This window comes from Pinus tabuliformis, chromosome 4_2 (assembly GCF_031772625.1).
Source record: "Pinus tabuliformis cultivar Carrire ecotype Pingquan chromosome 4_2, CPIR1, whole genome shotgun sequence".
Taxonomy (NCBI): Eukaryota; Viridiplantae; Streptophyta; class Pinopsida; order Pinales; family Pinaceae; genus Pinus; species Pinus tabuliformis.
In genome coordinates this window covers 176,430,719-176,457,280 of record NC_142304.1, presented here as the reverse complement: position 1 = coordinate 176,457,280, position 26,562 = coordinate 176,430,719, and the positions used below count along the sequence as shown (strand labels likewise).

Below are 26,562 nucleotides of genomic sequence, written 5' to 3'. Positions count from 1 at the left end.
TCTTACATTAAAATTTAAAACTCAAGAGTCAAGAGTTCAACCAAGTTACAAACATGCCAAGGAAACTGGACCCTCAGTGGGAATTTGGTGAACCTGATGGAAGGTTTGATGGAATAAACTTGAGTTGCAAGTTGTGTGGGCATCATATGTCGGGGGGTTTATAGATTGAAGTATCACCTTGCACAAATCCCTGGATTTGATGTAGATCCTTGCACAAATACAAATCTGGAAATCATCCGAAGAGCCATGAGACCATTGGAAGAATTAGAGCATGAGAGAGAGGCCAAAGCAGAAATGAAGAAGCAACTAGCAAAGAGGGTGTTGGACTCAGGTGAACAAGGAAGTGGCACTAGTTCTACTTCAGCATCAATATCTACAACCAACTCGGTAACTGCCTCATCATTTTTTGTTCCTAGAACCACGCCTGGTTCACAACCATCTATCACTTCAATGCTTAAAAACACTGAGAAAGAACAAGCTGACAAGTTGTTGGCCAAATTTCTCCTTTGGAGTGATATTCTTTTCAGCGTTGCAAGGAATAATCCATTTTTCTAGCCTGTTGTTGATATTATTGCAACTGTTGACCCAGGGTACAAAATCCTTTCTTATGATAACTTTAGAGGCCGGATTCTTCAAAATGAAAAAGTTGACTGCACCAAAAGATTAGAGGAGTTTAGGGCATCATGGGCACAAACAGGATGCACTGTGATGTCAAATGGTTGGACCGACCAAAAGGGGAGAACCCTTATAAACTTCTTGGTTAGTTGTCCCAAGGCGACAATGTTTATGACATCGGTTGATGCATCTTCACATATCAAAGATGCAAAAACTCTATGTGATTTGTTGGATGTGTGTATTTTGGAGGTAGGTGCAAAACATGTTGTCCAACTCATGACGGACAATATTGCAAATTATGTTGTTGCTGGCAGGATGCTTATGAAGAGGCATCCTACTTTATTTTGGACACCTTGTGATACACATTGCATTGATTTGATGTTGGAGGACATAAGAAAAAATTCATTTGTCAAAGATATTTTTGACTCATCAAAAAACATTACAAAATTTATATATAATCATACATTTGTGCTTAGCTTGATGAGAAAATTCACCAAGAAGGAGTTGGTGCGCCCCGCCATTACACGGTTTGCCACCAGTTTCATATCTCTTCAATCCCTCTTGAATTCTACGTGGGATGTGAAGAGAATGTTTCTTTCAGAGGAGTGGCGTGCATTGACAATGAGCCGCAAAGCATAGGGAGATGCCATATAGTTTCATACCAGGAAGACTTCTGGGCAGGAGTGCAGGAGGTGTGCACTATTACTGAACCTTTGGTAAAGGTTCTTCGATTAGTTGATGGTGAGAAGCCCGCAATGGGCTATTTGCATGAGGCCATGGACAGGGCCAAAGAATCCATTCGGGCCTACTATGATGATAAGGGAGATGAGGGGTTTTAGAAACAACTCCTCCTATGGGAAGTGATTGATGAACGATGGAATAACACACTCCATCGTCCCATTCATGCTGTAGGGATCTACTTGAACCCTGCATTTTCCTATTCATGTGGGTTCGTATTTGATGCCGAGATCATGGATGGATTCTTAACCTGTGTTCAGAGGATGGTGTGATCTCCAACAAAACGTATAGAAATCTCCAAAGAAATGGAGACATACAGGATGGTAGGTGGCACATTTGGCTTTGAGATGGTTGTGACTGATAGGACGACTAAAATGCCAAGTATTTTTTAGTTTGTTTCAGATTTCATTGTCTCTTCAAGTTCATAACTTCATACCTTGCTTCAACTTTCAAATTTCATTTTTTTTCTTATGTTTATTTAAAATTTTATTTGTAATTTTTTTGTATATGCATAGTGGAGAATGTATGGTGCCAGGGTACCCCATCTACAAAAGCTTGCCATTTGAATCCTCGGCCAAACATGTAGCTCCTCAGGATGCGAGCGCAACTGGAGTGTATTTGAAAAAATACACAACATGAAGCACAACAGGTTAAACTTAAAACATAAAATATTGCAAATTTCCAATTAATTTTTTGAATTCATTAAACAATATTTTTTTATAATTATTCATGATCTTTGTACAGGTTGGAGTCCCAGTGACTTAATGACATAGTCTACGTCTACTACAATCTTCGATTGTGGGTGAGGCAACTTGAGAGGATGCCTGATATGGAGGCCATCTCATTGGATGGGATTGACACCACTGCTACATGGAGGGTTGAGGCCGAAAGGCCTCTCATGGAGGCTGCCAATGATTGGTTAAAGCAAGAGGTAGTGGAAGGCGTAGAGGGGGAGGAGGAGGAGGTGACACCACCTACCCAGCCTACCCCTGCCACCAGTAGAGGACGTGGTCTACCTCCTGTAGCTCCTTCTCCTAGTTCTTTAGCTTCTAGAGCACAGCAGAGTCCACTGCCAACTACATCTAGAGGGAAAGGGAAAGCTATTGCATTTTCTCGCAAGAGGGGCAAAGGAAATCAGTAGTATTAGACTTTAGTTATTTGGAAATTGGTTCATTTCATTGTATATGACATTATGACTTATAATATAAGATACATTATTATATTTCTTGTTGATATTTTGAGGTTGAGTTGGGACTCAGGAGTCAGGACATGATTCATTGTTATGTGTGATGTAGCACTAAAAATGGTATTACACATCTTATATATTAGTTCTTTTATCAGATTTATGTGTCAATGTATTTATTTTATGGTGTAGATGCTTTAGATATTAAAAAAATTGAAAAAAAAATGAATATTTTTGTATTTTATGATTTTTTCTCGATTATTTCCCGATTTTTACGATTTTTTCTGATTTTTTCCCTTGTCGATATTATCCCGATAACGATAACTGCAACATTGAGTTCAGCGACCCATAGAAGTGAGTTGGTTCCTATAGGGCAAGGTCATCCAGATCTTCCATTGTGTTTTAGTGACTCGTTGGTGGTGTGGGGAACTTCACCAATGTTGCAGGCTGATCAGCAAGAGGACATCGGGGAAGCCAAGCAGATGAGGGTTCAATCCCACAAGGATTAGATTGCGTCTTCAGGTGTCTACTTTTGAAGCGAACGAGAGAGAGTATTAAGTAGAGCAGTTTCACGAGGAGATGATCAAGATTTTATACTACCACGATGCTCTACTTAGTGGTAGTATCCAGGGGGCGTCTGGTGCTTATGATGAGTTGGACAACGAGTGGAGCAAAGGATGCCTCACGCTGATCAAGATGGCTTGGGATCCTGACACAACAAGGCATCAGGGATGGTTGGGTGGTACATTTGGGACCCTGCTATTGTGTGCAGAGACTACCATGGTCGGTTGAGAGGGTGCTTATTCAGGCATTGCTTGAGAACAAGCGATTTTTGTTGGGGATGACTATAATGTCCCCAATTAAATTAATTTTGCTAAAAAAAAAATTCCATTTTTGCAATTCGGTGTTGGGAAATATTTTGGCATGTAAACTTAGGAAAAGTGGGTGGAGGGAGTCCCCACTTTATTTTTGGAGATATGGAGGCCACTAACATGAGATAAAAGGAAAAATTAAATTGGTAGTGGGATGTGGGGCCACCCAAAATGGGGAATTCGAACCCCTTAGGAAAATCAATCTAGAAAGGAGGAGGTCGAATTGGCGAGGCACACAAGGAGAGAAAGGGTGTAGCAAAGATAAATAGAAGGAAGAGGCATCATTTTGGGGGTTTTGACAAAATGAATTTCTGATTTAGAGTACTCTTGAGCTGCTTAGCCAAGACTACCAGTGTTGCTTAGCACAAGGAGATTTCCGGGCAGAAATCTCAGCTCTTTCTTTGGTGGAATTAGAGTGCCACCCTAGGAGAGAATTTCAGATTTTATTGGAGAGGAGGTTGCTAGAGTTTATGGGTCATTTCCAGCCAAACTCAGCCAGTTCAAATATTCAGTAGGACGAAGGGCCAAAAGTTCCTACCACTGATTTGAAGAGTTTCCAAGGGAGTTTCAGCGGGATAAATTAGGAGAAAAATCTCGAGAGTGGACGAGAATTTGTGGTAATATTCAGAGGTGGAGTCTACAGCTATAGAGAGAACCCAAATTCGTCCTCTAGGGCCTGCATAGTAGTTTTCTAGGTAGAATTTGTGGGTTAGATTTGTAGTAAGGAGGAGCCAGTGGAGTTGGGGTTTTGGGCCTAAATTTCCAAGGAAGCATTTCTGAATTTTTCCCAACCATTTGGAGGGAGGAAACGAGGGTAAATCAGTAGTTACTCTTCAAAGGGCATGCAAAACCAATGGAGAGCAAAGCACCGATTTTGGGTAATTTTTGGAGGTAAGAATTACCCCAAAACATTTATGCGTTTTGTTGGTCAGGGGTCAATGAGTCTTCTCCTAATTTTGTATAATTTTTGGAGGAGTTTTGGTGCCCCAAATAGCAAAATTACTTGGTAGCCAATGGGGAGCAGTGAACTTAAATTTTGGGTCCCGAGTGGTCAGTGGAATTTTTCAAAACCCTTTCTGCGTTTTTCTAGGGTTTTGACAAGGATCTCATAAATAATTTGGCAGAATTTTCTGGCTAGATTTGAGGGGTCAAACAGCAGTTTCAACTAAGCCAGCAGTGTTGAATAACTAAGGGCCAGTGCAGATATTTGTTGGGGAGTTTCTGGAACATTTGGGTAGTTGTTGTTCATCCACCTAGGGTTGTAGCTTGCTCTAAGCAAGCCCAGGTGCACTCATTCCAATCCATATTGCACTCCTTCATCTATGTAATAAAATTGGCACATTTTGGAGTGTTTTTGGCCCATTTTTGGTTGTCTGATTGGTTTACATTTCATTGTGTTGTTTTTGTTGCAAATTGCTTGAATATCACTGCTAATTTTCCATTTGGAACATTACAGTCCACTTAGAAGCACTAATGAATTAATGTACTTGATGGTGAGGAAGCACATTGGATATTATATGTAATTGGCAGGTGGTTTCATCATGTGTTGGGCAACTTCATTGGGGTCCAAACCTACCAGAGGATCATATTAAAATTCCTAGGGGATGCGCTAAGAGCCATGGGATTCCATCATGTGTTAGAACATCATTTCATGCCATGGGCACATTTAACACCCTCAGCGATTTGTTCATTACCCCACATTAGGCGGAAGATGATGCTACTTGGACCAGAGTGCCCCGGTCAGCTTAGCATGATTATGGTAGTTGATCCAAGCCCCAAAGGAGGTTTGTCTCACCTTTCAGACATGGGAGGGAAAGCACCATCATCATAGCCCTCGTTATTGGAGCATTACAGGCTTATCTTTCATCAGGAGACACATGAGACCAGTGTTTGTGCCTAAAACCCACTTTGGGGCCTCACATGATGACTTACATTGAGGATTAAGGGCCATACCCTATTCCATATTTATGGAGCCCTCTCTCACATCTTGGAACTTAAAGGACTCAATGTGGCCCTCCAATGGCCCTACACCAACACGATGTCATCAACTCAGTTAGCAATTGGATGCCTAGATCAAAATCTACAAAAGCTACTTGGTCAGCTTGTGACCAAGGCTAGTTCTTGCCCATTGTTTTAATGTTTGGGGGCTAATTAAGCTAATTTGATTTGCAGAGGCTCATATAAATAGAACTAAGCCTCATTTGTTTTGAATCAACATCATCATTTGGATTCTTCTCTTCTAAAGGAACTCACACCTTTTCTTTGGAAGCTATTGGAGATTCTTTGATGCATTTTGGCATTTAGAGCTGAAATTTTTTATCTTCTTCGAAGCTATTTCATGACTTGTGAATGGATATATCATACTATTATCTTGTAAGTGCTTCTTGTTGAATATTTTCTTGAAATAATGTCTAATGTATGGAATTGTTGCAACTAGGTTAATGCTAATGTGCCCTAATTATTGAAAATCATTTTTGTAAAGCTATATGTTTGGCAATTGCACATGTTACTCATTGTATGGCAAATGATGAATGTTCCTAGTGGATGAAATTTTGTCTTTCTTCAATAAAACTCCATAAATCTTGAGTGGGAAAATGTTAAAGGTTGATTGCTAGGGCATCAACCTTTAGCCTCCTCAAAAATGATTTTGGCCAATTTAAAAACATCTAGAACTCCATAGCCCCGGGGACTAGACACTAGTCCAAGGATTTTGGTAATCAAACTCCTCTTTCTCCATACTTTCTCTTCCTAAATTTTGGTCCCTTAAAGGTAGAGTGGAAATCTAGGGCTTGCAATGAAATTTTAGGAAAGTGATTTTTCAAGAATTTGAGGGTCCAAACATCAAGCTCAAGGTCTAGGCTACCTATGCTCCAAGTTTGGTGGGCATCTCTACCTGAGTTTCGTCCATAAAATCTCTTGCCTTAGGTACTACTCCATGAGGGAAAACCTAGGTCTTTCTCTCTCACCTTGGGGACATCTTTGAGGGTTGTATGAGCATAGTATTTGATGGAATAAATCTCAAAAAGCCCTTTCTTCTCCTCTCCTTGACCTTTGGAGTGCCTTGGAAGTATTTCTTCCCACGATTATTCATAACACCCTAGGTCTAGCGCAAGTCTTTCCTAGGTCTCTCAAGGGAGCAAATAGACTCATGAAAGTGTTAAAGCATCACATACAATTTCTTTGAAAGATCCTACCCCCCAATTTGGAGTCTTGATCATAGGAATACATATTATCATCACAAGTCTAAAACCCTAAGTCTTGATCTCTTCCTAGGACTTTCTTGGAGAGCGTTTAGCTTCCTTGAAGGATTGAGTCATTTGTTGTGTCTCTCCTTGAATAGGTTTTGCCGGTGCTGAAGGTTATTGGTTGAGGTCAAGTTGATTGGTGGGTCGATTCATATTCTATAGAGGCTGAATTTATCTGTTGGGGTCAGGTTTGTTTGTCGGAGCCCAGTTTATTTGATGGGGCCAAATTTATCTACTGGGGTTGAGTTTATTTGTTGGGCTGAGTTTATTTGCCGGGGCCGAGATTATTTTCAGGAGAGATTTATTTGTTGGGGTCGAGATTATTTGTTGGTGACCTTTATTTGTTGGGCCTGAGATTATTTTCCAGAGATCTTTATTTTCTTGGACCAAGATTTTTTGCAGGATATCTTTATTTGTTGGGGCCGAGATTATTTTCCATAGATATTTTTGTTGGGGTCGAGATTATTTGTCGGGGCTGAGCTTATTTGTTGAGGCCGAATTCATCATTATAGGAGGGCCGAGTTGCTGACTATAGGAGTGCCGCATTGATTGAGTTATTTGCTGGAGTTGTATTACAGGTTCTCAGATTAATATTCTCCATGTAAATCTCTTGATCAAATTAATAAAAGTTTGGTTGCCTTAAAATATTTCTGCTGTAAGTGTTTATTTGTTTTGCATACAAAGTGTTCGAAGAAAAGCTTGCACACAAAGTGTTTGTCAAAATTCCTAAAAGAGAAAATTTAATATTTTTGCAAGTTGTGCTAGCATATTTCAGATACGGGATATTACACACCCCAGCGCCATCATCACGACCATTGATTCCCAGCAACTGAGGACCCTGTCTATTTGTCACCCACACTGCCATCCCTGCAGAAAAAAATAAAAAATCAGACAGCACACAAAAGCTTATGCACTCATGAAACCAGTCAATTCTTAAATATCATGTCTCGTACTTTGATAGAATAAATAACAAGAATGCAACATACCACATGATTAAAATGTAAGCAACACCTTATATCATACACAAAAATACTTATCAATGAATAAAATATCATTGTCTCTCATTTTTTAACTTTGTTGAGTGACAATAATTTTCTGGCAAAGCTTTTCTCAATGTTCAAGATTTATATTGACAGGGAAAACATCCGAGCCACTGATAAACTACTACAACAGTGACTACACTAATCGCTCCCCTTTTTAGTTATTTACACAATAATCACTTATATCTATGCGCCCTTTCTAATTATAAACGTGCTATTATATGTTGTAGAGGTAATAAAATATTCTTATCAAATAAAATAAGATAATTTTATCAATGTCCACAGGTGACCAAAAAAGTAGGTAAATCAAAAATACAAGCCAGTAGGTGAGAAACTGTGTGAATGCCAAACCAGCTCCTATAAGATAAAAGATAAACAAATAATAATAAGTTTGTCAGAGCTCACATAAGGGGAAAGAAAAGTAGTTACAACAAATGCAACCAATTAGAGGTAGGTGTGGCAACTGAATCCCAGTAGCTGCAATTGGGCTATTGTTACACCTCACATTGCATGAGGTTTCACCTTGCGATTTCATCACATAACAGAGACTTGCCAGATCATGTCAATTGATCACTTTACAGATTCATCACGCTATTATAGGTGCACATACTTCCCTCGGGACTTCCCTTGTGGCTTGTTTCAATGACTGCCAATGGTGGCTGCAATTTGTCTAGAGGAAGGTAGCTGCTTGTGCATTCTCTGTTCATGCCCCTAGAGCATATTATGATTTCCAATGATAAATTATTGATGCACCATGGTTGACATTAGAGCAAACCTTATATGGTATTATGGTTGTGCTGACACACTTGATGTATAGGTTTGTTTCTAGGAGGAGTGCTCTACATGTTGAGAAGTGTAACTAGATTTGGTCTTCATAATGACATGTGTAATTATGATTTTATGTAATTGATGAAAAGAAGAAAAATAAAAGTATTATTGTAATGCTTGTCTCATGGGTTTCATGAGCAAAGAATTTTATTTTCAGTGATGGCTCCCATTGTGAGCCTTTAGGATTTCGCATTTAGTCATAAAAGTCAATTTGAGTCTATGTCATGTATGAAGGACCCTTCTTGGGCATATTACATGTTGTATGAGTCATTAGATAAGTATAAATAGCCCTCCAAGACAAGCACAAATATCTCCCTTCAAGTCGGCTTCAAAAGGAATAATTATACTTCTCCAAATGACACGTCAGCCTAGCTGGATGACAAGTCGGCTTATTATGAGGCTACAACAACTATAAATAGGGCAGCACAAAAACATTTCAGAGCAAGTAATTCGGTGATCATCTGCGGTTTGAAGAAGTGCGAAAACGGTCAACGAAGGCAGTCCAAACCAGCGAGTAAAGGGAGAAGAAGATCGAATTATTTCAGGACTGTTTTGGGCTCTGCTTTGTCACACATGCAAAGTAAGGAACTAGCATCTATTGCAGAGGTAACCGAGAGTATTTCTGGAGGATTCACGGTTGACAAAGTCACTTATAGAAGCTCAAGTCATCAAGCCGGAATATGTGAAAGTCTCCCCTCTAAGCGAAGAGGTAAGAAAGTGTAGAAGTTGATTATAATACTTCTCACATGCTGCAATTAGGGCCGAAATAAGGTACAGGTCTGAAGCAGAAGTAGGTCAACGTTAAAGGGTAGCCAAAAGTAAGAAGAAGCAGGAGGTTGACAATCTTCAAGGATCTCATCAAGGGAACTTGTGTCTTGGTCTTGGAGTGGAAAATCTAAGTTGCACTGAAACAAATACGGATACGGGGTTTGAAACGAATACAACAAGTTTTCAAAAAAATATGGATACAATACGGCAAGTAAACAAATCATCATCATCAATTCAGCATAAACATTGTCATCATCATTAGCGTTTATAATAACATTCAACATATTATCATCATCATTAGTAATGTAATCAGAAACGCTACAACCTTTGTGCTTTCGGGTCCAACTCCTTCAAAGAATGTGTCATGCATGGCAGATGGTATCTATTTTCCTTGCACGACAATTAAAAGGCCCATGGGATCATTGGGATATTCTGTCAAGACCTATTTGAACATTTCAATCTTCTCAATGTCAGCTTGGTCTCTAGACTATATGCAGGCAAAAGATTGGCTAGAGAAGATTTGTTATATTGGAGATATTTACGAAATCAAGAGAAAAAACAATGACAATTAACAAAACCTTAACCAAACTGAAAATTATCGCTCAAATAAATCTCTTTATGAAGAAATTAATCAAACCCTTCTGTTTGTATTTTTGAACATCTATCTTTTTCTGTTTGTATAAATTTTTGAACAAATTTTCATATGTTTTAACATTTTAACGGTGGATTCCGATCACGATTTAAATCTGGAAACGGATCCAAAAAAATTAAAATCTTTGGAAACATATCCAATTCTGAATCCAAAGTTTACGATTTTTTGAAACGGCACAAAAACGTTTTTACGGCGTTTTGAACAAGGAACGTATCTGTTTCCGTTTCAGAAACAGGAATCCGAGTTTCCGACAATTTCTTTAGGCGTTTCCAATAACTTAGTGGCAAATAAGTCAGGGGTCTTGGTCTTGGTATTCGTCAATTGGAATCTCTATAAGAAGAATGATTTGTTCGGGTTTTCCTCTCAAGTGGGAGAGGTGTGGCCCTACCTAATAGCCTATATTATGTGTCTCTTGTCTCTTTATGGTTTATGCATTGGTAGTTGTTTGATGAAGAAGAACACTAATAACCTAAGTAAAAGAAGATCCTACTCTAAAGAAGTAAAAAATCACTCACACGCAGTTACTAATAGAAGAAAAATCACTTTATTGTTATGACCTAGATTTCTCAACATGGTATCACAGCGAAGGTGACTAAGTCAAGAAAGGGCATCTTATCAAGGGACACTCAAGGATCAAATCTCAAGGAAGGCATCAAAGCGAAGATCATCTTGAAGTCAAGATCTACAAAGAAACCCTAGATCAAAGAAGTCTACAAAGAAGTATTGGGATCATCATCAAGAAAAGAAGGCTCCAAGATCACACACGGTGGACATAGGCTGACCTTTTTTGGGCTTCAGGAAATTTATGTGATTTTTTCCTTCGCTAAGATTGTGGTTAACATCTATCTTTTGAAATACATCAAGCCACTGTCATTAACATAAAATTATTCTTCGAAAATATTTTCAAGCATTGTATATTTGTATATAATTTGTAAATTATTTTTGTAGAATAAATTTTGTAAATAGTTTTTTCTAACCCTTGTTTTGCAGTTAGTTCGGGATTGTGGTTTTTTTTTCAAATTTTGTATATATTGGGGTTTTGGGTATTTCTGTTTTCATTTGTGCAGGTGAGATCCAAACCATTTGAAAAAGATTTGTTTGGGTTTGAGCTAGATCTAGGCCCTTGAGGGTAAGATCTAGTCTCCAAATTTTTGCAGGGCCAGAGAAATTTGTTAAAATTGGAAACTAGGGCCAAACTTCATGTGGGTCACCTTATTCATGGCTGATTATTTTTTTCTTGGATTCCTCTCGTCGAGAGGTGTAGGATTGATCTAAAGATCATCAAATTCCGATAAGTATTTATGGAGATATGAATTTATTTAGATTATGGACTAATTGTCAAAGTCGGCCAGCAACTTATGTGGGCTCAAAAGCCCAACAGACGCATCTATTCATCATCAACGTTTTGCATATAAATACAAGGAGCATTCTCCTCATTTGGATACTTCACTTCTCATCACACATCTCTCTCTCCTGCGCAGAAAGGTCTCTCTCTCACACGTGGGAAGGAAGGACGCAGTTTTCTAGGGTTTACAAGCTGCAGATTGAAACTTTGACCAGCGTTGACCAGCATTCTCTCTCTCTCTCTGACTGCGCAGTAGGTGAAGTTGACTCTCCCTGGAAGGCCGCATTTTTTGGTGAAGGAATCAAGGTGATCCGACTATCACTTTGACAGATATTGACTGCCCTAGTTTAGGGCTGATGTCGTTGATGCTGCTGATAGAAATTAGACTTTTGTACTATTTCTCTCTACTGAATTATTGAAGATAAAAGAAGATTTGATCAAAGGGTTTCCCCATATTGGGGTTTGTCCCTGGCTAGCCGCCACATCCTGTGTCTCTTGTCTTGGCTTGTTTTCTATTTATTGTTTAAATGTTCTATTTGCACTTTACTTAATGTACATGTGATTGCTAATCTGTGGATAATAAAAAGAAAGACAAAGCCCAAGCAAGAGCAAGAGCAATGACCAAAGAGAAGGTTGGCAAGGCTATCTAAAAAACTATGGGGTCCTCAACACTCTTCCCAGCCAAAGACAACCTCCATGAGAAGTCTGACTATCACGAATGGAAGATGTCTCTCGATTTGACTTTAGAAGATCAGGAAGTGGTGGACCATGTGAGAGGCAATGTTGTTGAGCCTCCATCAAATGAATCTACTGCTGCCAGGAACAAATGGAAATCCGAAGAAGTCAAAGCAAATAAGATCATCCGGGACTCTATCGACAAGCGCTTGGTGGCCTATGTTTCTGAGCTGAACGCCTCCAAGGAAATCTACAATAGACTGGTGAGTTTATTTAAAGTTAATGATGCAAATCAAGTTCTGTTTCTTAGAAATAAGCTGAAGGAAATTAAGAAGGGCAAAGATGAAAATATGCAAGCATATTTCTTAAGAATCACAGAGATCAAGAACGATCTCCTATCTATTGGGGAAGTAATCCTGACAGGGACATGGCACTCACAACTCTTGCAGGACTACCATCTGAATGGTATATATTCAGGACTACTCTTCTCAACAATAATGTAATTCTCGGATTTGAGGAATTAATGGCAAGATGCATTCAAGAAGAAGCAAGAATCGAAGAACAAGAAATGCCCACACTTAAAGGTCATCCCGCTGCCTTTTCTTCTCATGCTAAAAGAGGAAACAATTCCGAGGCTAAATCCAAAAGGAAGGCTGGACCAAAGGGTGGAAAAGCACAATGTTACCATTGCAATAAACTTGGTCATTATGCAAGGGAGTGTCCTGATAAAAGGAACTCACACCGGGATGATGATCAAAATCCCTCTCAAGGCAATCAAAGAAATGGCAGGTCAAATGGCTAAGGTAAAATGAGTGTTGGAAATCAAGGAAGAGGACAACCATTCAAGAAGGCAAGAAATTCCAGGTATGAATCTAACCCTATTGAAAATAAGCAGGATGAATATTATCTACCAGCTGCTCTATCTACCTCTACTCCTCCGGACTCGCTGGGAAATTGGCTTATTGATAGTGGTGCCTCAAGGCACTTCACTAGTTACAAAGAAGTTCTCCATAATCTGATAGAGAAAGAAACCAACCTGGAAATTGTCCTTGGAGATAATATGAAATATCCCGTGAAAAGTGTAGGCAATGTCTCTCTTAAATTGAATCAAGGTAATGCAATCCACCTACAAGATGTATTATATGTACTTGATCTCAAAATGAACCTGGTGTCCATTTCAGCAATGGAAGACAAAGGCTACAAGGTGGCTTTCAGCGATGGCAAGGTACGTGTATGGAAAAACAATATTAAAGATGCCTTCACTCTTGGGTTTCGAGTTGATTCATTATATTAGGTCGGAGGAAGTTTGCTAGGTGTCATGTCTTGTGACACATCTCTTCAGTCCGAACTATGGCATCGGAGGTTTGCTCACCTTCATTATAAAGCTCTACCTGATGTAAGCAAAATGGTGACTGGGATGCCCAAGTTCAGATTAGAAAAAGAAGGTGTATGTCCTGGATGTGCCGAAGGAAAGCTAAAAAGGGGACCATTCCCCTCAAGCCAAAGCAAGACCTCTGATATATTGCAGTTAGTTCACTCAGACATATCTGGTATGATGCCTGTGAAGTCCTTGGAAGGATATTCATATTACCTCACTTTTACAGATGACTATTCTCACAAGAATTGGATATACTTCTGGAAAAAGAAGGATGAAGTGTTCCCCTGGTTTCGACACTTCAAATCCTTGATCAAAAATCAAACCGAAAAGAAGATCAAGATCTTAAGGACTGATAATGGGACTGAATATGAATTTAATGAGTTTCATGACTTTTGTAAAGAGGCTGGCATTAAGAGGGAGACTACTACACCATACACTCTTGAACAGAATGGTGTGGCGGAAAGGAAGAACCGTATGATTGTGGAAGTTGTCCGTGCTATGCTCCATGATCAAAGACTTCCAAAGTTTCTATGGGTTAAAGCTGCAAACACCGTCGTATATGTACAAAACCGATGGCCCCATCAAGCATTGGGTTCCAAAACTCCTGAAGAAATGTTCATCGGTAAGAAACCTTATGTATCTCATTTTAGAATTTTTGGAAGCCCTGTATATTTTCATGTGCCGAAAGAGAAAAGGAATAAATTGGGTGCATCTGGAAAGAAAGGAATCTTCGTGGGCTATAGCGAAAATACTAAGGGCTATAGAATCTATGTAGCCGGTCAAAGGGAAGTCGTGATTAGTCATGATGTCACCTTTGACGAAGATATGGCTTTCAGCAAGGTGAACAATCTTCCTATTGTGAGGAACTCTCAAGAAGCCGACACCAGGGAACCGAAAGAAAAGGATGATGAAACAATGCCCGATATGGAAGAACCCATGGATCCTATTGATCCTCCTCCACCTGAGCCTTCCTCTTCTAGGAAGAGGCCTTCATGGCTTAGGGGGACACTTGATGATGCTGAAGGACACACTGCACCCCGAGGAACCTTTCGTGAAAGTAAGAAACCAAACAAGTATCAAGGATACCTGACCATCATGAGCACGATCATTCAAAATCAGCCTTCATCATTCTCAAATGCCACCAAGCATCAAGTATGGAAGGATGCTATGACCGAAGAATATGAGTCTATTATGAAGAATGACGTCTGGGAAGTGGTTCCCAAACCCCTAGATAAGACTATTGTCACTTCTAAATGGCTTTACAAGATAAAGCATGCAGCTGATGGAAGTACGGAAAAGTATAAGGCTCGTTTTGTCGCTCGTGGCTTCTCCCAGAAGGAAGGTATAGACAATGACGAGATATTTTCACCTGTTGCCAGATATACCACCATCCGCTCGATCATAGCCCTTGCGGCTTCACAAGGATGGAAACTACATCAGATGGATGTTAAGACAACATTCTTGCATGGTTTGATCAAAGAAGAGGTCTGCGTGGAGCAGCCCGAAGGATTTGAGATTTATGATTGAAACTCTCATGTGTGCAGGTTAAAGAAGGCCCTCTATGGGCTGAAGCAAGCACCCCGAGCATGGTATGAGAGGATCGATAGCTACTTGATGACACTGGGATTCACTAGGAGTGAAGTCAATCCCAACCTTTACTTTAAGGTTGCAGATGATAAACCTCTCATACTGGTGCTATATGTTGACGACCTCTTTCTAACAGGTGCAGACCCTCTCATTCACAAATGTAAGAGGGAGTTGGCTTCTAAATTTGAAATGAAGGACCTAGGACTAATGCACTATTTCCTAGGACTTGAAGTTTGGCAGAAGCCAAGGGAAATTTTTCCATCTCAAGGAAAATATGTGGTGAAGATATTGGAAAGATTTGATATGGTGGACTGCAAGCCTATAACTACCCCGATGGAGCTTGACTTAAAAAAGTTAAGCAGTAGTGCTATTGGACATGTTTTACGAAATGCCACCGAGTATCGTCAACTCATCGGAACATTAATGTTCTTAGTGAACTCCCGTCCAGAAATATGCTTTGCAGTCAACATCTGGTTGAACCTCACCACATACATTGGATTGGTGCCAAGAATCTGTTGAGATATCTTCGTGGCACTATTACTTATGGGTTAAGATACACTTTCGGAGATGTGAGACTACTTGGATATACTGATGCTGATTGGGCAGGCAGTGCGGTGGATCGTACGAACACTTTCGGGTGTTGTTTCTCCTTGTGATCTGCTTTGATATCCTGGATGAGCAAGAAGTAGAAGTCGATGGCTTTGAGCACTGTCGAAGCAGAGTATATTGCTACTAGCAGGGCCTCCTTGAGGCAGTCTGGTTGTGAAAGCTCTTCAATGAGCTATTTGGATTTACATTGGATACCACCGTGATTCTATGTGACAACCAGAGCGGGATCCGTTTATCAGAAAATCTCGTATTTCATGATCGCTCCAAGCATATCGATATCAGGTACCATTATATTCGAGATATGGTGCAACGAGGAGCAATAAGGCTCCAACATATTGGTACAGATGAACAGGTCGCTGACATTCTGACAAAGCCCCTAGGAAAGGTCAAATTCATGACTTTCCGAGAACGACTTGGTGTCGTTTAGAGACCCTCTGATGAGGGTCAAGTATGATGTACTGAGCTCTAGGAGCTCCAAGGGGGCGCGGGGTACTTCTTGGAGCGACATATGACCACAGGGTGACTCATCATCCCCTGTTGGTACACTTTGTATAGCGTAAAAGGTTCAACCTTCCCCTATGACACCCATGGGGCGACTATGGAACAGGATGATTAGTTCTCCTGTGGGCCAAGATGATTCGTTCTCTGTGGCAACTATGGAACAGGATGATTAGTTCTATTGTGGGCCAGGATGATTCGCTCTCCATTGCGACTATGGAATAGGATGATTAGTTCTCCTGTGGGCCAGGATGATTCGTTCTCCGTGGCGACTATGGAACAGGATGATTAGTTCTCCTGTGGGCCAGGATGATTCGTTCTCCGTGGCGACTATGGAACAGGATGATTAGTTCTCCTGTGGGCCTGGATGATGTGTTCTCCATGGAGATTGTGGAACAGGATGATTCGTTCTCCCGTAGGCCAGGATGATCAGTTCTCTATGGCATCCACTGGACAGGATGATTCGCTCTCCTGTGGATAGGATGATTTGCTCTCGTGTGGACAAGATATTAGTTCCCCTGTCGAGGCATCCTACCCATGCAGTCTGGGACTCATGGGAAGTACCTCTCATCTGATCAATGAGCAGGAAAATGAGGATAGGGACCATAGTAGTATCGATGGACGTATCGTTGTATCTACCATACTCCCTATGCTAGGATGACCTTCATTGATCTGGGATCAATGATACTGGAGTGGTACACACTCTGAGACTGACTTCGGGTCAGTGGAGAAAGGTATGATACATCCTCGATCATTTCTTCTTCTTCTTCATAATTTGAGCAAAGAAGAGCAGAGCAAAGAAGACCAGAACCGAGCAGAGCAAGTAGGGTCAAGCCATACCGGACAGTGCATTTGATGGATGAACAGCAGTGACAGTCTGACAAATTCAGATGAAGTTCTCCCTAGTTGAGAGGGAGTGTTAAAATTGGCAACTAGGGCCAAACTTCATGTGGGTCACCTTATTCATGGCTGATTATATTTTTCTTGGATTCCTCTCGTCGAGAGGTGTAGGATTGATCTAAAGATCATCTGATTCCAATAAGCATTTATGGAGATATGAATTTATTTAGATAATGGACTAATTGTCAAAGTCGGCCAAGAACTTATGTAGGCTCAGAAGCCCAACAGACGCATCTCATCATCAACGTTTTGCATATAAATACAAGGAGCATTCTCCTCATTTGGATACTTCACTTCTCATCACACATCTCTCTCTCCTGCGCAGAAAAAGAGTCTCTTCTCTCTCCTGCGCAGAAAGGTCTCTCTCTCACACGTGGGAAGGAAGGACGCAGTTTTCTAGGGTTTACAAGCTACAAATTGAAACTTTGACCAGCGTTGACCAGCATTCTCTCTCTCTCTCTCTGACTGTGCAGTAGGTGAAGCTGACTCTCCTTGGAAGGCCGCATTTTTTTGGTGAAGGAATCAAGGTGATCCGACCATCGGTTTGACAGATATTCACTGCCCTAGTTTAGGGCTAATGCTGCTGCTAGAAATCAGAGTCTCAGACTTTTGTACTATTTCTCTCCGCTAAATTATTGAAGATAAAAGAAGATTTGATCAAAGGGTTTCCCCATATTGGGGTTTCTCCCTGGCTAGCCGCCACATCCTGTGTCTCTTGTCTTGGCTTGTTTTCTGTTGATCGTTTAAATGTTCTATGTACACTTTACTTAATGTACATGTGATTGCTAATCTGTGGAATTAAAAAGAAAGATAAGTAAACTGCTCTAAGCATAGAACATACCATAATTTAACAAAATTGGACTAATTTTCAAATCTGAAGCGAAAAAATCGAGTCTTGCAAGGATTTGAAGAATTTTTTAGGCACTACAAGCCTAGCGTGGCCCCTTTTGTCCTTGGCCATGGCCTTTCTCTCTTCCTTGGATGAGTTGCAGGCCTATTTTGGCCTTCAAGCCCTAGCCGAGGCCTCCTCTTGCCTAGACGGCAAACCTAAAGGCCTTCCTCCTTCAATCCGGAAGCCTTAGGGCCTCTCTCTAGCCCTCAACCCCTCCTTTCCCTAGGCCGCAACCCTCTTAGGGCTTGTGGCAGGCATCTAAGGCCTCCTTTCCTTGACCGCAGGCCTACTTCCCTCTGCCGCTAGGCCTATTAGGCCTTCCTTGTCTGTCGCTGCCCTTTCTATGCCTTGGCAGCCTTAGCATCAAGCCTTGTTGGCCTTCTTTCCTTCTTCTTAGCCGTCCTTTTTCCCTCTTGACATCTATGCTTGGTCACTTGATTTTTCTAAGCTAATTCTTGGTGGGTTTTGCAGAGAAATAGGTAAAAAGATTGTGTTTTCAGGTGGCATAACTATTGGAAAAATTGGGAGAAGTTGGGCAAGTTTCTTCAAGGCCTAAGCGGTTGATCTCTAAACCCTCTTGTGCTCACTGTTTTGCTACAGAAAGTTAAATCATTTCACACCAGTGCTAAAATACTCATAAAAGTGCCCTAGAACTAAATCATAAGTTGTCTAATAAATCAACAAGGCTTTGCATAAGTTGGGCATCTTTTATTAGGCTTACTTTCATGAAAATTAAATGACTGTCATGAGCATATAGATCTGATCCATAACAGTGACATTTGCATCATTAAAAGGCCTAATACATTGAGAAATTGTTGATTTGAAAGTGGTTTTGATAGTAGATTATTTAACTTACAATTGGCATCTCACATTGTTCATCTAAAGTGCTCTAAAGGTATACTTACATACTGCTGGCATAAATCACCTTACCACTGTTCTAATAGTTCATTAATGTCACTTGATATCATTGGAACATAAGGATTTCATTGGTCATGCTCTAATCACTTATTTGGATAACATTGGATCATAGAGGATTTCATGGTTTTGTGCTCTAGCGATAATAATTGCTCATTGTGAAAAATAGTGTTTTAAATTGATTTTGGTGAAGTATCTAACGTTTGCTTTGTAAAAGTTCCATAATTCCAAATTTGCACTAATTGAAACCACTTAATCTCATAGTCCAATTGAATATCATTGAATGGTTTAAGTTATTTGGGCATCTTGTGTTACAAATCTTGTCTAATTGTTTGTATCAATCTAATTGGCATTGAAATGTCTTGTTTCAATTGTGTTGATAGAATGCCATTGAATGTCTTTTGAGCAATTTGTAATCTGGGCTAACTAAGAATCTAATTGGTAATCATTGTGATATTTAAGATCTAAGAATTCTTAACTTAAAGACTTCCTAATTTCATTGAGCATCTCTTGAATAATTAGCATTCAGTAATATTGATATATCTCAGAAGGCTTCACAATAATCTTGTTGTATCTTTGAGTAATCATCACTGACATTTCATATTGTCTCATTAGCTAATTGTTCTAAGTGGATAAGTGCTCTAGTTTCTTTGTCATCATTTATTGGTTAGTATCTTTGTGGATGATAATTTTATCTTGAGCACTTGAGCAATTTTTATCGTGGATATCTCTTGTTTATCATTGGCACTTCTTAAATCTGCACATATTCTTGTTATTAAGATTATCTTTCCATTCATCAGTTAAGTACTCTTGTCATAAGATAATTATAACTAAGTACTTAAAATCATTAAACAATCTTAACTCAAGAACACACTCAACAATATTGCATTAATCATCTCAAGGTTAGTCTTGCATTTAATAACCTACCTCCAAGCATAAGCTTGGTTGATAGAGAATAGGACCACCTTTCTCATCTAGCTTGAGGAGCCTAGCACCTCTTTAGTGGTTAACACGGTGACCTTGCAGTCATCAGAGTCACAGTCTCTGCAGCGTTGGAGGCATCGGATGGTTAGTACCTAAGGGGAGGTATCGTTAATCAAGTCTTTGTTTGCTTCCCCTTGGCCTCTTTCTCACAACCTACTCTAGAGACTAGCTTCAAAATAGTTAAGAGGAAGGATACACCTAGAATAGGCATTTAATTAAAAGTAACCAAGGTCCTTGCATCACACCTAAGTCTTAGGATTTGCATAGCATATAGGATAGTTAGGCATTCAAGCTGCAGTTGCTCATCCGGTTACTCAGTCTTTAATCGATATAAAGCAAAAAATTGACTCCATAAGGCACTGGTCTCACATTTAAATCTAATCTAATCTATAAATCTTGCTAAATCAACCAAGTGGCTAGGCCATTCAATTGTGTCTCTTGGACTCGTTGGTTGCAAACTTGTCTTTTAATACCATCTTCTATATGAACTACCCCCCATAGTTTGTTGTTCGGAGACAGCTAGAACAGAGAGGTCGGGGATCAGTGTAACAACCCTTGACCTTAGTCTTCATCGCACCATGCCTATACAATCTAAGCGACAACAGTACCTACACACCCGCAACAGCTAAAGAACTACAATAAGGAGATGGCCAAGGCAAAGCGGTTGATGCTAGATGGTGATCTAGATCACATAGTCTCATAGTTAACGGCCAAGAATACAGCGAAAGAAATGTGTGATGCAGTTGCCACGCTTCTCCAGAATCCTTCAAAGAACCAGAAGATGTTTCTGAAGGAGAATTTAAGGACCACCAGGATGCAGAAGGATGAAGGGGTCACTCCTTGTCTCACCAGAATTCAAAATATCTGAGATGATCTTGCAGCAATTGGAGAAGAACCTCAAGAGAGTGAGCTAGTGTGTACAGCTCTCAACAATTTCACACCAGAGTGGGCAACTTTCATCCAAGGAATCACTGGACGAGATAATTTTCCAAGTTGGGATCGATTGTGGGTTGATTTCACGCAAGAAGAAATGAGGCTCGCTCTGGTTGAGAGCAACATTAGCGGCAGCGTTAGCAGAGGATCGAAGAGTGTGAAGGAGGAGGAGATTGTAGCCCTTATATCAAAGGGGAAGGCAAAGAAAGGTCCTAGTCAGGGAACAGGCTCGCAAGGAGGAGAAAGGATAAAGAAGGATTTTTCGAAGATCAAGTGCTTCAAATCCATGAGTTCGGTCACTACAGTACCCAATGTCCGAAGAGGAAGGTGAAGAAGGAGAAGTAAGAGCAAGCAACAGCTTCGGCAGAGATTGATAATTTGTCTTCCAGGTTGGAGGATGAATTCACACTATATGCAACTATAGCTCCAGGAGAGAAGTGGGGTGACGTCGAACTCTAGTCACTAGAGTTGTAGATATTTGGGCAGGGTCCATAGAAGAGGAGCAATATTTGCAGTATAATCTTCTCATGGATCATCACCCTTGCTACAAGGGCCCAAATTTTTCAGTAGCAGATGAATCAGCATTAGATGGCACAGTGATTTCTTGAGGGGAAGTTGCAGTACTAGATGCAGTCAGATGATGAGGGGTGCATGGCAGTTGCAGTGAAGTCAGTTACTCAGTGGACAGTGCAGAGGCTAGTAGCAGTCAGAGACTCGGGAGACAGTTGCAGTTTATACACACAGTTGATCCAAAATTTAGTTCTCAGTTGCAGTAGTTGTAGCAGCGATATCAACATGAGATCAGTTGCAGCGCAAAGCAGTGCAAGTTGCATAGTGCAGTGTCAGCAATAGCGCAGATGCAGGGTGGTTCAGCTATAGTTGTGGCATATAAATCAGAGTTGCGCAGTGGCTTGGTGGGCAGTGACAGAATTGTCACAATTGTCAGACATCAACAGTGTGTATGGGAGTATGTTATGAGAGTAAGAAAGAACACATTCCTCGCTAAGAGGGAGTCTTAGTTTTATAGCATCGGACAGGTGTTCTACTCTCGACTTTGGTTAGAGAGGCTAAAGAACACAAGATCTCTAAAACCCAAAAAAGGCTTCAGGAGAAAACACCTAGATATGGCTCAATTAAGTTACTTGATCAATAATTAAATATTTCCTAACTTCAACTTAGGAATAGTTACTAATTAACAATAATTAATTGAGAAAGATAACAATTCTCTAGAAACTCACACATATCGAGTTGGAGATGATCTTAGTTGTTTATGGAGATCTAATCATGGTCATTGGTTCACCAATGAGAGATTATAAGAGCAACTCGATGGGTAGATGGCAAACACACTTAAGAGGTCGAGTTCCTTGGCAAATCGAGCTATCCAACAATAGTAGTTGAACAAGAAAGAAGAGTTTGAGCCGGAAGGTATGCAGAGACAAGGAGGGAACAGAGATAGTGATTCCGGAGGAGTTTCCAGTTCAGGAGAGGCAACAGCAAAGAGGTCGAGCTATTCCACTAGAGGTTGCGGAAGGAATGTGTAGGTCACTTCAGTGTGGCAGTTTGATTTAGGTGACCAAGGGGTCAATTCAAGTGCTAGAGGCTGAGAAAATTTTCTAGACGGTCGGAGGATTGCCTCTAATAGCAGCAGCAAGTAGAACGAATTGATTAGAGGCAGATTCAGGCTGTGTGTGAGGGTCTACGAAAGCACTGTGCAAGGGCCTACATAAGGGTTCTTAAGGGCCAATTTTTTGAGGCAAGTTGTGCCGGAATTGCTCGTGGAGAGAGAAAATTCTCTCTAATAAATTTGGCCAGATTATTTTTGCCAAGGATAGCTAGTTTGGAATCCATTTGATTGTACTTATTTCAAGATTGCATAATAATAACACCCTCATCTAATAAACCAGTTTTCCCACATTGGGTTTTTCCGGGGACATTTGTCCAAAAATAACTGCATTAATTATATTGTGTGTGTTATCATTTTCTCAATTCCAGTTTTTATTTTCCGCGGTATTTTATTTGTGAAAAATTACAGTGTGATTTATTCGTTTTTTTTCATAGCTAATAAATTGCATAATTAATCAGTTAGAAAAATAATTTTTCAATTGTTGCAATATTTGAAAATTTCACGAAAAACCTGGGCAAATCCTGGTCATATAACATTATCTTTACAACCCTAACTGTAGACTTGTTCTTCCACTTCACTACCCCATTCTGCTGAGGATTGTATGGAGCTTTCCACTCCCTCCTGATACCTTCCTTCGCATAGAAAACCGTGAAGTCACTATCTGTGTACTCACCTCCGTTATCTAACTGAAGCACCTTGATCTTCTTCCCTGTCGCATTCTTAGCTAGGGCCTTAAACTCCTTGAAGCGAATGAAGACCTTATCCTTGGTCTTCAAGAAATAGATCCAGGTTTTCCTAGAATGATCATTGATAAAAGTGACGAAGTACTCATAACCTCCGAGAGATATAGTGGACATAGGGCCGCAAATATCTAAGTGTATAAGTTGTAACACACCATTTGATTCGTTGTCACTTTTTGGGAACACTACCTTGGCATATTTCCCAAGTATGCACCCTTTGCACACATCATCATGTTTTGTGCCTAGTTCTGAAACACCTGTTACTGTCTCCCTAAGCATTCTAAGTGATCCATGATGTAAATGTCCCATCCTCCTATGGCATAACTCATTCAGGTCTCTCCCACTGTTACTGTCATTGCTAACTAGTGTCATTGGATAATCAAACTGCAACTTAAGCAATTTGTTGCTTCGTACCCCAATCTATTTCACCTTCTTTCGGTTATAGTGATTGATAAACACCTTCTTCCCTACAAAGTGCACATCATATCCCTTATCCTATAGCTGGCTGAAATTAGCTTCATACCTAGTCCCAACACATGAAATACATATGTAACACTAGTGCTTGCTCCTAACTCCCTTTGAATGTCAATGGTACCTCTCCCGACTGGAGTACATTTAGCCTTGTTTCCCATTGTAATCTAGAAATCCGTCTCCTCCTCATTGCAGTTGGAGTAGTATACTCTAACCCCTGTCATGTGAGCTAATGCTCCACTATCTATATACCAGACTACCTCTGAAGCAAAGCTAGAGAGGTAAGCTATATGAGCAAATTCATTCTCCAATCTGGAGACAAATCTATTGTCTCCTGAATATCAAATTTGTCAATGGCCATATTGGAGAAATTTGAAAAATCTATTGAAGACATCCTTAGCATAATTTTCAAGTGCCTTTTCTTTTTCGCCCAGCGTTGATCTGCTACTGCAAAATCACTGCACCCAAATCTGCTCAACGAAATTACTAAACTACTCATCGGAACTGCTTCCCAGAAACATCACTGCCTAGAAATCACTGCAACAAAAGCTCTCTGAATTTTCTACTGCCTGCAAACTGAAAATTGAACCCCTGCCTCTGTTAATTCGCACTCCTAGCTAGCCTTTGGACAGATCCAAAAATTTTGCCCAAAGACTCCCTCCGAAGCTATGAAATTTCTCCCTCGTTGTTGAGGCATTGATCTGTGTTCAACCCGCTTTGATACCATGTGAAATTTTCACTATTGCAGCAACTAGAAATTATTCTTCTAATAGAGTATTATTATGTGCAATTTATTTGCTATTACGGCAAACAACAAATATTCACCATAAAATAAAATACGTTGGGGAAATAAAACTGGAACTGAGAAAATAGAGCACACACAATAAAATTGACACTGTCATTTTTGGACAAATGTCCTCGAAAAAACCAAATGTGGGAAAATCGGTGCAGCAGATGAGCATTTTAATATTATATGCATCAATGAAATCTTAGCACAAAAATCTACATGTCAAACTGGCAATCCTCGGCAATATAATCTAGCCAAAAATTAGTGAGACAATTTTTGTCTCACTCGAGACAATTTTGGTCAATGTAGACCTGTTATCTGCACATGTCAAAGATCAAAGCCATAGGGAAACATGTTTTTCACGGTGTCTTATGATCACCCATGCTTAATTTTAGCCCTTATAACCAACAAGAAATAGAATATGCAATTTTATTTTATTTTTATTTAACCTAAATGCAATCTAATCTATCATGAGAAATGTTATATGCAGTTAGTTCTAATGCAAAAATCAGCATGCAATGCATCCTATCCTAACATGCATATAGTAATGTTAATACTAAGTGTAATCATAAAGCCAGTGCAACCAACATATCATCATATCAATATACATATGCCTGCCAGTATGATTATTCATGTAGCAACCCCCAAATCGGATGTGGACATAGTTACATGGAGGATGAGGCGGGTGGGAGGTGGGAAATTATGATCTCCATTCGAGGTAGAGGGAGGTCCTAGGAGAAACAAAACTGTTCATTCTAGAGGTCCAAGGCTGCCCTTTTGGGTACCAAATGGAGGAATGAATGATTACTCTCGAGAACTCCTCATCACGATTCACAACCACTACTTGTAATATAATGCTTTGAGGATGTCACATGTTTGTGATGAGAGGGGAATGAAGGGTGAGAGAAAGAAGGAATGAAACACATAAGTCTCCCAATGTGATGGTCACAGCGAGGAGGGGGAGGAGGGGGGTCATGGAGTGATTATAATCCTGAGGATAGGCCAAAGGGGATAAAGTATATTCAATGAAGGGTTCCTCCTTGACACCATATTCAGAAAAGGGAAAAGGGGCATGGTCACTCGAGGTGATACCAAAAGGGATGAGGGACTTACTTGAGGAAGACTCAAGGTGATGAACAAGAGAGAAAGGCAACGGGGAGGGTGAAGTGTCATATTCAACAGGTTTTCTTTCGCCACATCCTAAAGGCTCAAGTGATTTGAATACATAATCATAAGGTGGGTAGGTAAGAGCCTCGTTGCTTTCCTCATTATAAGTATCAAATATTGGGCCTTCATTAAAATGAGATTCAATCACTTCCATCAAAGGTTCTCCTTCTTTATGCAAGGGAAAACAATGACTCTCTTTCCCAGGGGTATCAATGGGCATGTCATCATAAGTAGCGCCTGAGGGGAAGGGAAGACCAATCTCATCCTCATCCTCCTTGTCGGTGTCATAAATGGGAGCACAGTCAAATTGAGGACCAAGGATTTCCCATTTCTCTCTCTCAATGTGGAAATAATCTGCAATGTCATTTTTCAAGGGGAAAATGGGTTCATCTCTCTCAAGATTTTCAAAAAAGGATTCATCGGGAGTAATATCCTTGATAAAGGTAGGGTTCGTCTCAATTTGTCTTTCCACAAATTCATCCTTCGAGGCACATGTGTCCTCAACATCATCATTTTCATCATGTGGACCCAAGGAGGACTCATCTTTTTGCTCATTACCCAGATTCTTAATGTCTTGATGATGCTCAATGAGGGCTTCCTCTTGGATGCTTAATGCATAATGTACTTGAAAATGTTTAAGAAAGCCATCAACAAACTCTTCAATAGATGAGATACTCCTAGGTTCATGATCATGCAGCCACAAGTTATGACCATAAAGGGAACTAAAGAATAACAACATAAGGACATCCTAGTGGACCACTTTCTCCTTTGAAGTATGTGCATTAAATCTTTCCACATGGTCAATTGTGGAGCTTGGGTCACCATCAAACACGGGCATCCCATGTAGTATCCTTCCCACAACATGATTAGGATGTCCAAGGATGTTAGCAATGTCCAAAGCGAGAAATTTATGAAAGAATGACATCCTATTTTAGGAATACATGAAACATATGTAGGAGACGCCAGGGTGAAATTAAAGATGCCTGGAAAAATGCTTGCTTCAACCTACAAGCATCGACCTCAGAGTTCAATGAAGAACTAGGGCTTCGTTCTTCAAATGGAGTCGCCAATAATGATATGTCAATATGTCGTATGGTGAACAAAACACACGCTTCG

General features: G+C 40.1%; 1 protein-coding gene across 4 annotated transcripts in view; it reads right to left on the bottom strand.

Moving 5' to 3' along the window:
* The window catches only part of LOC149168737 (E3 SUMO-protein ligase SIZ1-like), a 415,166-nt gene that overhangs the window by 133,610 nt on the left and 254,994 nt on the right, over positions 1 to 26,562 (bottom strand). For all 4 annotated transcript variants that reach the window (XM_089428401.1, XM_089428402.1, XM_089428403.1 and 1 more), the window contains exon 10: positions 7,447 to 7,520. In XM_089428401.1, coding sequence (XP_089284527.1) covers positions 7,447 to 7,520 — 74 coding nt within the window. The remainder of the gene's footprint in view (positions 1 to 7,446; positions 7,521 to 26,562) is intronic.